Below are 13819 nucleotides of genomic sequence, written 5' to 3'. Positions count from 1 at the left end.
GGATGATAGGACATGAACGCGGAGAGAAAAGAAGCAAAGAGATCAATCAACAATAAAAAAATTAATAAATAAAAAATATAACAAATTATTTTGTTTTATTTTGAATGCAATCAGAGTGCTGAGAAGGTTATGTGGCATTCAGCTTTTGTCTTAAGGCCTGAAAGCTTTTCAATACCCTGTACTATTTGTGTAGAGAAAAGGGTATAACGCAGCAGCGTAAGATAAAGATTTTTGATATCCATTACTGTGCTGAAAGGGTTTTTAAAATGACCATAATTTAAATTGTATTTCTTACTGATCGGAAAGCAACAGGAAAATCGTTTTAGAGATCACTTAAGGCCTGTGCTATCCGCTGCGATTGTGTAATAGGTATCCCCCCGTCAAGTCACGTTTTCTGTTGCATTTTGCTACTCACAGCTTTTGAGCTTTGGCAACAACGACACAAAAGCTAGCGAATGCAGTTGGTCGCTGCCGTCGCCAAGTGCAGTCGAACGCAAAGCGAGAAAAATCAATTTTCAAAGTTGCCACCGTCCTTCGGGCATCATCCTCGATGAAGTGGGAAAACTATTGCGATTTCGTGGCTGGATGCTTTGGTGGTAAGTAAAAAAGGATAAACAAAAATTAAATTCCAAAGAGTTGGGAGAGCTGCGAGTTGCACTTGGGAACGGATGACGCAATGGCTGTTTGCCATCTGTGTGCCACTTGTTGGGGAGAGCAGCCGCAGCCGCAGCCGCCGACGGGCGCCATGGTCAAGTTCACGTGCGGCGCCCCTGATCTTCGAGGCTTATTTCTGTGTGCGGTAGTTGAATTATTTGGCACTCGGCAACATGCAACATGTGTTGATAGCCCTCTCCCCCTTATTTCCCATGTGCGCTGGTCATGTGCTCGACATGATGGGAATGTTAATTGACATTTAATCTGATCCACACAGGAGCCTGCGGCGTGTTGGTGGCCCATCCGCTGGACACGATCAAGGTATGGCAGCAGGCATCCAACTCCTCCGTCCAGACGGCCATCCATCAGATCTACAGGCGCAACAATGGGGTAAGTGGTTGGGTGCGCAGAGGACTGGCCGGTCAGCAATCCTTTTTAAGATCAACGGTTTCTACAGGGGCATGTTCTTCCCGTTCATCTCGACGGGCGCCATCAACTCGCTGCTATTTGGGATCTATGGCAACCATTTGCGACAGCTGCGCAAGGTGTGCCACAGCGACTACCAGCGTGAGCAGCTGGAGTACCACAACATGTTCCTTGCTGGATCCGTAGCCGGATTCGTGCAGTCCTTCATCGCCTGTCCCATGGAGCTGATAAAGGTCCGACTGCAGACGCAATGCTGTGAGTGGTGGAGTTCTTCCCTTGCCGAAAGAGTTTGATTAATCTTTTTGCTTCAACAGATTATAATGACTACCTTTATGGCCAGCGACGCACAGCCTTTGGCACATTCAAGAGGATAATCAAGGCTGACGGCCTCTCTGGTCTCTATCGCGGTCTCCTGCCCATGATGTGTCGGTAAGTGGACAGAGTCCTGCGAAAGTACTCCATATAATTCGAGTCTCTCCACAGCGATGTTCTGCCGTATGGCATCTATATGCTGGCCTACCGTCAGGGCGTCGACTACCTGAACAAACGCGACTTTGTGCGCAAGCGGCGCAGTCATCCGGATGGCTCGAATGTGAATCTGCTGATCACCACATTGGCCGGCGCCTGGGCCGGGGTTATCTCTTGGGTTTGTGTCATTCCATTCGATGTCGTGAAGACGCTGATGCAGGCCGACGAGAACCACAAATTCCGCGGCATCTTCCACTGTGTGAAGGTCAATTACAGAGCCTACGGCTGGAGGAGCATCTTCCGCGGCAGCTGGATGCTGGTGGCTCGGGCGGTGCCCTTCAATGCGGCCACCTTCTTGGGGTACGAATACGCTCTGGAGTGGTGTCAGATGTATGATAAAGGGGGCTTAGTTGCAAGTGATTAAGAGCTTTAACTAGTTTTTATACTTACTACTTATAATCATATATTTATTATATATTTATTTTGCTAATAAAACAATTTGAATCGCAACGAGAAATTGGACAACGATAGGCTGTCAATTATACCGATATTTTGGGCATGGATTAACCCATTAACGACCACTAGGATATTGCAGAGAAAAATTACCGTTTGGCCACAAATTGTTAGTTCACAATGGCAAAATGGTGATACCTGTGGATTTTTTTGAAATCTCTGGCTCCAATCTATGCTGAAACAAGTCAATCTGTGTTGGTGAAATATTGCAACCTGTAGATACCGAGAATGTATCTAGATTAGTGGATAGAAATCATATGATAAGGTTAATAGCATGTCAGTCCAAGTTAAAGCTTTTTTTTATGTTTAACAGCAGCTAGTAGAATGGAATATTATTATATTATATTAATTATAGCAATCGTTTGGACAGCCACACACGTAAAGTTTTATGGTATTTTTAATGGTTGACCATTTTAGTTTTAAACCTAATTTGTGAACATTCCAACAAAAGAAAGTCATGAAAACTAGCCAATCTTGTGTAGAATCGATTTTCAAATCGGATAAAATTCTAGTTTTAGCGCTGACATTCCTAACTAGCTTGTAAAATCAAATAGAATGTCAAAATCGAGGAATATGATTCAAGTCTAAAGTATATATTTAAAATGAGAAGGTATATTTTGGTATATTTTAGCCATGGTTCCACTGAAAACTAGGGCTGGGAAACCATCAGTGGCAATCATCGATAGTATCGATGGCACTGTCGATTTTTCTCCCAGCCCTAGTGTTAAGAAATAACAATAAACAACAGAATACAATACATTTTCAACTCAATAACAACGGTTGTACGCGCATTTAACATTAAAAGATTGTGGAAAAAGTATGTGCAAATGTGTAAATAGTGTACGGCTCGTTCTTTTTTGCGCTGCAATGGACGCGTGTGCTTTATATGATGTGTGCTAAGCCATTTAAAACGCAATTTGCATATGCTGGTGTGTGTGTGCCCATCCAAAATGTAACACCAATACAAGCAGATATTAAACGAAATTAACCAAAGAATGATGACTGCGAGAAAGGTGCCAGTGCAAGTGAATTGAAACTAAATTGCGCACAATCATCACGTTTAGTACGAGTATTATGTGCAGTTGTCTGTGCAGGCGCGCAAAGTTCGGCCAAGTCGTGGACAGCGGAGCCCTGCTGCTGTTGCTCGATATAAGGCATAACGGCAGTGCGGCGGTGCACAAGAAAACGAAAAGAAAAACAAACTAAAACAAGGCCAAGAAGTGTACGAGCGGAAAAGAAAACAAAAATATCCACAAAGTGTTGACAATTATCGAAGTGCTTCTCATAGTCCCCCGCCCGCACATTCCCCCCTCTCGAATCAAATTACGTGGCTCGTGGCAGTGGGCAAACCTGCTGCTGCCTGACTGCAACCATCTGAATCTGAATCTGAATCTGGGTCTACTGTACCGTGAAGCCACCCCCAGTTGACGGCGCATAACTTTAGATCCAATAGGAAAAGGACTACAAGAATCCCAGGAACAACCACCGAAATGTCATCGCTCAAGGTTGCTGTGCGGGTTCGCCCCTTTAACACGCGGTAAGCGTTGGGATTTATGGATTAAGAATGGGAATGGAAATGGAAATTTTTGGAGTAGAGTGTTTGTCCAGACCAGCGATTAAGTGGATGTTTATAAACGCCCCTTAATGCGGGGGCGAGCTGTTGCATTTCCTTAGATTAAATTTGGATTTACATATTGCTATAGAACGGAAACGAGTGGAACACCCCTCAATGGAAGCGCCTTTCAGCTGTGCAAGGCCAGCGACTGCTTCGTCGGGATTGCCTTAGTAGAACATGGAAGGTCTTGATTTCATAAATTTGTTTGGTTAGCCAACCAACCTACCAAATAACTGGCAGAATGGCCTGTCTGTGCTGGTGCCGGGGCTTGCCCAATGTGTCTGTCTATCTGTCTGTCTATCTACTGGAAGCCACATTATAGTACCTCTTTTTTTTTATTTGTTCGAGCCGCCAGCGAGCATTAACATTTGAACATTTACCTTTATATTTGTTTGCTCTTTTTTGTGTGTCTTTTCTTTATCTTGTCTATCAGCGGTCATTGCTTTTGGCACAGTTACTTGCGCACAAAGCGAAAGAAAGAAAGAAAAGAAAGACAGCCAAAGGCAGAGAGGCAGCGGCAAAAAGAGAACTGCTGCCAAACAAAGAAAGATGGAACCTGGGTAATGATGTCATTCATCTCCTCGCACATTCGATAAAATAAAATATAAGCTACGTAATTTTTTATAGGTTTACTCTCCGTGTTGTGTGTTAATTGTGCCTGAAACAAAAACTGTAACTATTAAAGCAACAAAAAAGTGGAGCTACAACTCCCTCCGGGGGCTCGCTATGAAGTTGTGACATCATCATCATCATTATCGCAGTAGACTTATGCAAAGCACTTCAACATGCTTGGTTTTGGCCACAAAAAAATATCCATCCATTGGGTACAACTGTTTTTGTTAGCCTCCAAATAGACAGAGTTTTAGCACACATATTTTGCTTGGCTCTCCACACCATCCTCATCATCATCATCATCGTAGTCATGCAAGAGTGCTGCCTGAATGTACGAAAAACAGAAGGAAAAACCTACAATAATTATCCACAAGTATGAGTATGTTTATTGCACCCAAAAAGCTAGAAAAAAAACGATTCAATTTGATTCGTAAAAACGAATATTTAGCACGAATCCGAAACCAAAACAAGTTCCCATATCTCTCTCATAATGTATTGTACGAGTAGTTGCTGCCGCTGCTGCCACATGACTCACGGCTCAGGCAACACACATTTTTGTTCGTTTTTAGCGGCTGGCTGCATGAATGTTTAATTTGAGACATGAATCAACGCAGACTCTCGGAATTGTCAGGGCAACCACAGCAAAGAGAACAAATGCTCATCCACAAATCCCGCTCAAGCAGCAGCTCTCATTCATGTAATCTGTGGCTCTGGTTCAGCCTGCGAATGTCTGCGCTCAACAACAGGCCGAAGATTAACGAATTAAAACCACTCAAACTCAAAACGCACTGAGAACCCAGAGGAGCTCTGTAGCCAGAGCAGGGCAGTGCAGAGAACTGCCAAGTGGAGCAGCGTATAATCATGCCACGCTATGGGGAGAAGAGAGGAATGACCTAAAACTACCGCTTGAAATGGGACAAGAAATTGCAGTAACTTCTGCAGAGAAATGGGCGCAAACCGACACACAAATACCCTTGCTAAGAGTAGAGAATGGAAATTAACTTCTATTTTGTTTTGAATTGAATTGGCGGAGCAGGCAGGCAGCAGTACCACGCCCTCCGCTTAAGAGGAAACACTTGGATCATTAATTTTAAATGCCAGTTATTTTGGTTTTCTCTGCAATTAGTAATGAAAGAGCTCTCACGTCTCTCGAGAGATGTTTGCCTAAGACAAATGATCTTGGGAGTAAAGAGATTATTTGTTTGCAAACAATAAATGAATAAAAATAAAATAAATTTCAAATCCGACAACAGCATAGTTTTACTTTTTTTTATCTGATATATATGACCCCTATAGATAGAGTTCCAAACAGCATTCAGAGACAGCTCCCTGGCTATCATTCCATTGAATTTGCTGGTCTGGCATTCGTGGATGATGATGGGCTCTTCTGTTTATTTTCTTTAATGCACGAGTATATACTGTACGTGTGTGTGTGTGTGTGTGTGTGTGTGTGGGTGCCCCTATGAACTCAAGTCAACCGGTTCCACAATTCCCCGTTTTCCCGGTTCCCCTCTCTCTCTGCCCATCTTTAAACGAACAAATGTTCTATGCCTTGTTTTTGCGTCTCTTTCATTTGCGTCGCTCTTCCTTTTGATGTTGCAATCAAGTTTTCCAGCATTTTATTATGCCCTGCAAACCGGATTTTCATTTATAATTTGTAGTTGTAGTTGTAGTTGTAGCTGTCGCCTGATCACAGAGAGCCGTATTTGGAGCTGTGTTTTGCTGCTGCTGCCAGTGGAATATGTCAATTGGATTGCATGGCATGGCACCAGCTCCCAGCCAATGGGTGGGAAAAGGGGCTGCGCGGGGTGTGGTGGGTTGTCGTCATTTTTCCCATTTGTTCGGGGCATGCAAAAATCGTTATTAGGAATATTTATGAGCAAAAGCTGGAATAAAAATAGCATTATTTCGACACGAAAACTCGTTAACTGAGAGGAGTTGGGAGCTGGGAGCTGGGAGTACCTCTGACTGTTATATAAATCCTAACAATGGGCAGTAGGGTTTATCGACGTCAGACAATCTCCCAAGCCAAGGCCGACAATTATTTTCGACAGCTAATAAATGAAAATGTAATTTGCTCATCAACAATATTTTTACTCGTATTTGCAGTGAGAATGACATGGACGCGCAGCTCATCATGGAGATGGAGGGCAAGAAGACGCGACTGAGTAAGCCAAGACTGCAGTCGATACGCGACGCCGGCAGGGACAGTCATCATGACTTCACCTTCGACTACTCATATTGGTCATTCGATGCCGAGGATCCGCACTTTGCCACCCAGGAGCAGGTGTACAGCGATCTGGGCAACGATGTGGTCGATTGTGCCTACGAAGGTGAGAGAGAGAGACACAGCTCGAACTTTTTTGGGGTCACGGCGCACCCGATCCACACCGCTATGGCTATTACCCAACACCCATTGGGGTGACTGTCTGTCGTGACGCATTAACCTCTTCCCCCCCACCCAACTAATTGCCCATCTTTTTTTTTCACGGGGTCTGTGCCACATGACAGCTAGATTTTCCCATTAGCCACACACAGAGACACCCACAACGGCCGCCAGGCATACAACATCCCACCGGTTCGAGAGTTTTCTCTTTTTTTCGTTTTTCCATTTCTGCTGTTTGCCTGCACTTCCATTTGTTTTGTTTACATTTGCTTTGTGCGTCTGCTTTTGGTACCACCAAAAATCGTTCCTTATGGTAAACAACATTTGTGTCTAAAAATAGAAGCTTCACTGTACACCCAAACCAAAAACTTCGACTCGAATTAACCGACTTGATATAATCATGCAAATTTCCGGGCTGTCTGGAGGAGCCATCATCAGTGGTCCTCTACGGTGGCCTTGGTGGCACTGATGTCACTGGGGGGTTAGATTTGATCGATTGCTTGCCACCGCCAAAGGCGCCTCTGTGTGCCTGGGTGTCACGTGCCTTGCGAAGATTTTCCCTGCAATTAATGCGTAGATTTTTTTTACGCGCTTTCACTTGAGCTTGAGCTCCAGTGGGCGATGGATAGATGGGGAAAAGCAAGCAAAAACTAATTTATTATTTCATTGCAAAATCGCAGAAAAAGGAAGGCAGTCTTTTGATACCCTTGAAACGTTACTCAGCGTATGAGCAAGCTGTAATAAATTCAGAATAAATTCAGTTGTAAAAAACGTTTTATTGTATATGAAGCAATCGTGATGCACATAAGGAAACGACTTCAAACACGTTAAATCTAAATGATTAGACCCCCGGACTTCAAGGGTATCGAAACTAAGCAACAAATACAACTAAAAACAAAAAAAGCCAACCAACAACAGCGAAAATGGCAAGCGAAATGGAACAGCTGTCGGCTGCTTGGCGTCTACTCTGCTGTTTGGCACGCTTTCAATATTGAATTACAAGCAGAGGCCGGCAGATTGGCCAACTGGGAAGTGGATGAGGCATGGGCTTGGGAATGACAAACATTTGAAGGAATTATGCAGTTAGGAAAACAAGCCAAGAAAAACGAGCCATAACCAAAAAAAAAAAAAAAAAACTGCAAGTGGCGTCCCACTGGCTGCGATGACTCGTCTCCAAGTGGATTCACTGCATGAGTCTTTGCCATGTGGAACGAGGGGGGACTGGGACTGGCCTAAACGCTGGACAGATGGCCAATTGTTGTTGCGCCACTTGTGCGGGCTCCGATGACAAGATGGAAAAGAAAAGTTAAGGCAAATCTAATCTTAGCCACACCTGCGGGTGGCTAGTCACAACGATCTGTTGAAGTGTTTAAACCGCCCACTGGGCGTGACATCTGTCTGTCTATGCCGCGACTCATGCCACTCGCTATTCCACTCTCCATTTTACTTGACGGACATTTGATGCGGTTGCAGCAATGAATGAGATGGGGCGCGCTTAGGCGCCACAGATTTTGTCACGACTTTTTGAATGCAACATCTTAGATGGTTTAGTAACATTTGCAGCCATGATTCATGAGTATTATGACATCCACCACCTACCTAATTATGATGCCACTTAAAGTACTTTCATGCACACAAATTGCAAACTTTATTGCTTCATTAAGTGAATAATTGTAGTTTAGAATGTTTGTCTGTCTCACTACACCGAATGTTATATCTTATATACTTGTGTCATAAAAATGACACTAAATTGCTATGGGATCAATGTCAATACAGATAATTCACACTTGACAGCCAAGCAAAGCTCTACACAGAGTGGGGAAATTCGCTTATCTGCCATTTGCACCTTGTTCAAGTTCATTCCTGCTATTACTAGTTGCAGCAGAGATCCAATTATCGATCTATCTGGAAGTTGTATACTCTATGGAGCAGCTACTGAGCTCTCTCCCACATGACTCGAGGCGCACAAGTAACCTCTGCAAAAGAGAATGCTTGGGAATGGCTTGCAAAAGAGCTTGACATGCGCTGACAGACTTAATTCCCATTCTCCTGCCCATTGACACGCTCGACTGCATGGGGCAACCTTTTTAACATTTGCTGCTTTACCTCTTTGCAGGCTACAATGCATGTGTGTTCGCCTACGGACAGACGGGCTCTGGAAAAACCTTCACGATGATGGGCACACCGAACAATCCGGGCTTGATACCGCGCATCTGCGAGGAGTTGTTCAATCGAATGCGCGTGGGCCAGGAATCGGGAACGGGCTATCGCACACATGCCAGCTATCTGGAGATCTATAATGAAAGGGTAAAGGATCTACTGGCAGCACAGAGCACCGGACACGGGCTGAGAGTGCGCGAGCATCGGAGTCTGGGTCCCTATGTGGAGAATCTGTCGCAGCATGCAGTGTCCGATTTCGATGAGATTCAGGTGAGTAAAATGGCTGAATGAATCTTTTAATTATACTAATTATGTACCTCTGTTTTATCCCTTTGCAGGAGTGCATCGCCCGAGGGAATGCGCAACGCACCACGGCCAGCACCAACATGAACGATACGAGCAGTCGCAGTCACGCAATCTTCACGATCACATTTGTGCAGGCGGTCTTCATGAATGACATGCCAAGCGAGACAGTCTCGAAGATCCATTTGGTCGATTTGGCGGGCAGGTGCGTAACCGGAGCATGAAGCTCAAGCTAGAAAGCGCACTAACATGTCTTTTCTCTGCCTCTCTTTTTCCTTTAGTGAGCGTGCCAATGCAACGGGTGCAACGGGTCAGCGTCTCAAGGAGGGTGCACACATCAACAAGTCCCTGGTGACGCTGGGCAGCGTCATATCCGCTCTGGCGGAGCAGACGAGTGCCGCACACAACAATTCCACGTTGGCCACAACCCCGAATAGTGCCAGCAAGCGTGTGCTGTACATACCCTATCGCGACTCCATACTCACGTGGCTGCTGAAGGACAGTTTGGGTGGCAACAGCAAGACAATCATGATTGCTGCACTCTCACCAGCGGATTGCAACTACAGCGAAACGCTGAGCACACTGCGGTATGCCAATCGTGCGAAGAACATCATCAATAAGCCAACAGTCAACGAGGATTCCAATGTGAAGCTGATACGAGAGCTCAGGGAGGAGATCAACAAGCTGAAGTCCATGCTAACGGGTGACATAGTAAGTCGGCGAATGCATTTTCGTACTAGTTCTTATTCCTCTTTTGTTGCAGCAATCATTGCAGCCATCGCTGAAGGTACTCGCTGATCTGCAGAAGAAGGAGGCACAGGAGAAAGTGCTCACCGAAGAGTGGACGGAGAAGTGGAAGGTGGCGCAGTCCATTCTGCAGGAGCAAAAGAGTCTTGGGCTGCGTAAATCCGGTGTGGGAGTGGTCCTCGACTCAGAGATGCCGCATTTGATTGGCATCCACAATGATGTGACCACCGGCGTCACCCTCTACAGCCTCAAAGAGGGAGAGACACGCATAGGCACAGAGGATGCGGAGCTTGCGCAGGACATTGAGCTGGCAGGCGATGGCATACGCGCACAGCACTGCAGCATTGTGCTGAAGGGTGGAGTGGTTACGCTGCATCCCTGGCCCCTGGCCCAGTGCTGGGTGAATGCCCATTTGATTGACGAACCGAAGCAGATCTCGCAGGGCGACATCATACTGCTGGGACGCACGAATATCTTTCGGTTCAACAATCCCGCGGAGGCGGCCAAGCTGCGCAAGGACTTGAGTCGATCACAGTTGGATATGTCGCGACTGTCGCTGATTACCTCATCGAAGGAGAATCTGCTCACGTGCAGCATTTACTCGGATGAGGATGGTGCGTCGCCGTATAAGCGGCCCGAACGTCAGTATTATCCACAGCGTCCCATGTCGCGGGACGATCCAGAGCTGCAGGATGAGAATCGCAAGATACTCGACACGATTGAGAATGCCTTGAAGCAGTTGAATGTGGTAAGTGAATGGGGAGAATGCAAGAGATATCCGAGAGACTTATCACTGTTCTTTCTTTGTAGGAACGCGTTCAGATGCACGACCAATACAAGACGAAGGTGCGGAAGCTGACAGAGGAGCTCATACGCCTGGAGCATGAGGAAATGGATGGCTTGCAGATACTAAACTGCCGAGAGCAGGAGCTGGTTGCACGTAAAGATATGCTGCTGTGGGAGAAAACCAACGAGAAGGTTCAGGTGCGTCTCACGGATCTTTGCCTCTCTTTGCATGCGAGTTGCATGGATTGCATGGAGACTCCTTTGTGTGCTTGTTATGTGCCTGTCTCTCTATTCTTGTTTCTCTTTTTCTCTCTCTCTCTCTCTGTGCTTATCATTTCCTATGTTATGGCTTGTGTTTCTTATGATTTTTACGTTCGTTCCATTTTCGTTTTAGATCGACATTGTGTGTAGACAAATTTCAGCGTTTCAGACGCAGCTCGACTCTAAGAAACGCGATTTCTCAGAGTATGTAGCTAAAGAATTGCAGGAACTGCAAGATTGTGGCAAACTGGATGAGGTTTGTTCTTTGTTTTTTGTTTTAGAATTCGTTTGCCTAGCACTTACAGTAGTTTGTCGTAGAAAAAGTAGCATTAATATAGTCAAAAATGTTAATTTAAATTATTCCATTTCCATAGATGGGCATGAAGATCGAGGAAGGCACTCCTCTCAATGATGAGTTGCTGTTGCAGGTCTCTGACTCGTTGGATCTGTTTGCCGCTCAATTTATCAAGGACACTGTACGGAGAAATGTAAGTTGACAAAATCCAACCAAAACCATTTAAAATATTTTGTGACGCCCTTCACAGAACGAAGAAATCCGCAAGTTGGATGAGGAAATAGCCGAAAAGGAGCGCATACTCAATGCAAGCACCAGCAAAATAGCCAAAGTGGACGAGACCATGCTGGAAATTCAAGCTCAATTGGAACAGTTGCGTGTAGAACGCGCCGAGAGCGAGGCAGAGGCGCAGGCGATGCGTGCCAGGAAGCAAACAATGAAGCTGCAGCTCGGCAACAAGTCCATGTCCATGTCCACATCGACCAGCACAAACGAAGCAGACGATGTGTCCAAATCGGATACTTATGAAACCTGTGATACCTTCCATACCGCCCAATCCAATTTCTCGCTTGTCTCATCGCCAACCATCACGGAGGGCCAACAGACGCCGCTGAGCAATTGTTCCTGCGAGGCAGAGGATGAGGCGGAGGACACACGCAAGGATGATGACATTTCAGGCAGCAGCGAAGATGCCTCACGCACCTGCACTGCCGGCCCAAGCAGCGGCAGTGGCAGCGGTAGTGGCAGTGTCAGCACCGGAATTGGTGCACCCACAGCAACGCCCAGCTCGCAGGCTATCATGAGCGACAGTGGCGTGTGCTTGGACAGTCGAACGCAGGCGCTGCTCCAGAATGGACACCTCAACAATTACAAGCAGAGCGTGCGCACCAGTGATGAGGATACGGGCTCCTGTTCCTCGTGTGAACTGGGCCGACATTCGGATATGTTGCGTCCCTACTGTCCGCTGCACTCGTTGCGCCGTAAAATTGCCGCCCAGAAGGCATTGATAATGAAGAACCTCGAGTCTGACCTGAACAAGACGCAGTTGGATGAGCAGATTGCCGATTTGCAGGATCTGCAGAGACGCTACATTCAAATGGAGCAGGAAATGCTTCAGACTGTGCAGGATTTGGAAGCGCACGCTCAGTGCTGTGCCGATGAGCGGTCTGGCATGGAGCGACAGTACGAGCTGGCCAGCTCCATTATGCGATCGAGTGTGATGAGCCCCACCAGCATGGAGGAGTCAACATCGCAAATCTATCCACCCAGCATGACAAGATCTTGCCCATCCATGCGGGAGTTTCGTAAGTAGTTAAAGTCTGACTCTCCTCTGACGTTTGGTCTTTATTTTGTTCTTTCATCTCTCCCATTCAGCAGCTGAGGGTGATCACTTCATCACGATACCCTCCTTTGTGATGCGTGGAGCTGGCAAGCAGACTCACTACGAGTACGAGGTGCGCATCGCACTGCCCGATGGCAAACTGAACATTCTACGTCGCTACAGTCGCTTCCGTGAGCTGCATTTGTGCATGAAGCACTGCTATGGAGCCAAGGTAACGTGTCATAAAATAAACACTCACACAATTTACTTATTTTATTCCCTATTCCCACTGTAGATCTCTGCATTACCATTTCCACGCCGGGAGCTGTTTGCGTCGAACAGCGAGCCCGTGGCCAAGCATCGTCGACGCCTGTTGGAGCTGTACTTGCGTCGACTTTTTGTGGTCTGCTCAAAGATACCACAATGCCCGATATATGAGGGACCTGGGGGGCCGGGCCTCACGCGTGCCTCCCTCGTACAACTGTCGTCTTTTTTCAAGAAGGGCCTGTTCGAGAACGGGAAGCATGGGACGGGATAATAGTTAACCTACTGCTGAATTATCTCCTGCCTACAGTGTGTCTTTTTATTTATGTGTACTATCTGTTAAGCTATATGAACGACAACATGGACCTGTTTTGAGTAGCTAGCTAGCCCCCAAGGATGTACTAAATAGAGTAATTCTCGAAAGAGCGATTAATGTGTAAGCCCTTAGCTATGTAAGACCACCAGTGTCCTTCCTCACACATACACATGTTTTTTTATATACACATACATATACCAATCGTTATTATGAACTTTAACTGTAATGGAGCTTTATATTAAACACACACAAACACACAATTGAAACTCGAAATGTAACTGCCAGTGGCAATATGTTGCAATCACTGAGATAATTACTAGAACTAAGTGCAAAATATGTCTGTTAAAATAATCGCGTTGAGAATTGTTTAGATTGATTTGTTGGCAAAAGGACTATGTATGGTATGAGATGTTTATGGTTATGGCATGTATTTTGAGTGGCCCAAGCACTCTTTTTGCTGGGGCAATTTTAATTAGTTAATTATATTCCTCAATGATAGTTAAATATACAAAATACTTCCGAAAGTTATTCCAGTTATTTAGTCTGTGATTATATCAATTGAAAGTTATTATCAACACTGAAGCTGAATCTGAATCTGTATCGCATCCAAGCGAACATTTCACAACTTCACACAAATCTAACAACAACTGACAAAACTCTATACAATCTATTAGTACTAAGACTTAATTGTA

General features: G+C 45.6%; 2 protein-coding genes across 6 annotated transcripts; both read left to right on the top strand.

Moving 5' to 3' along the window:
• The first annotated feature begins 447 nt into the window (after positions 1-447).
• LOC117583557 (solute carrier family 25 member 45) lies at positions 448-2058 on the top strand. 2 transcript variants are annotated; one of them, XM_034271920.1, is made up of 5 exons: positions 448-596; positions 932-1044; positions 1095-1335; positions 1395-1509; positions 1564-2058. In XM_034271920.1, exons 1-5 carry the CDS (start codon positions 551-553, stop codon positions 1970-1972), a joined length of 924 nt encoding a protein of 307 aa, XP_034127811.1. In that variant the 5' UTR covers positions 448-550; the 3' UTR covers positions 1973-2058. The 2 variants fall into 2 exon arrangements, with proteins under 2 accessions (XP_034127811.1, XP_034127813.1); XM_034271922.1 differs by lacking the exon at positions 448-596 and having other exon boundaries at positions 1112-1335.
• Positions 2059-2800: 742 nt separating this feature from the next.
• On the top strand, positions 2801-13651 carry LOC117583554 (kinesin-like protein Klp98A). 4 transcript variants are annotated; one of them, XM_034271916.1, is made up of 12 exons: positions 2803-3598; positions 6398-6621; positions 8791-9104; positions 9173-9342; positions 9419-9848; positions 9901-10632; positions 10695-10868; positions 11065-11187; positions 11306-11419; positions 11477-12530; positions 12604-12779; positions 12843-13651. In XM_034271916.1, the coding sequence occupies exons 1-12, from the start codon at positions 3552-3554 to the stop codon at positions 13083-13085; spliced, it is 3801 nt and encodes a 1266-aa protein (XP_034127807.1). In that variant the 5' UTR covers positions 2803-3551; the 3' UTR covers positions 13086-13651. The 4 variants fall into 4 exon arrangements, with proteins under 4 accessions (XP_034127809.1, XP_034127808.1, XP_034127807.1 ...); XM_034271915.1 differs by having other exon boundaries at positions 12601-12779; XM_034271918.1 differs by lacking the exon at positions 11065-11187 and having other exon boundaries at positions 2801-3598.
• Positions 13652-13819: the final 168 nt, after the last annotated feature.

Source organism: Drosophila guanche, unplaced genomic scaffold (genome assembly GCF_900245975.1).
Source record: "Drosophila guanche unplaced genomic scaffold, DGUA_6, whole genome shotgun sequence".
Taxonomy (NCBI): domain Eukaryota; kingdom Metazoa; phylum Arthropoda; class Insecta; order Diptera; family Drosophilidae; genus Drosophila; species Drosophila guanche.
Note: the sequence above shows the minus strand (reverse complement) of the source record. Positions and strands in the feature narration are given on the sequence as shown.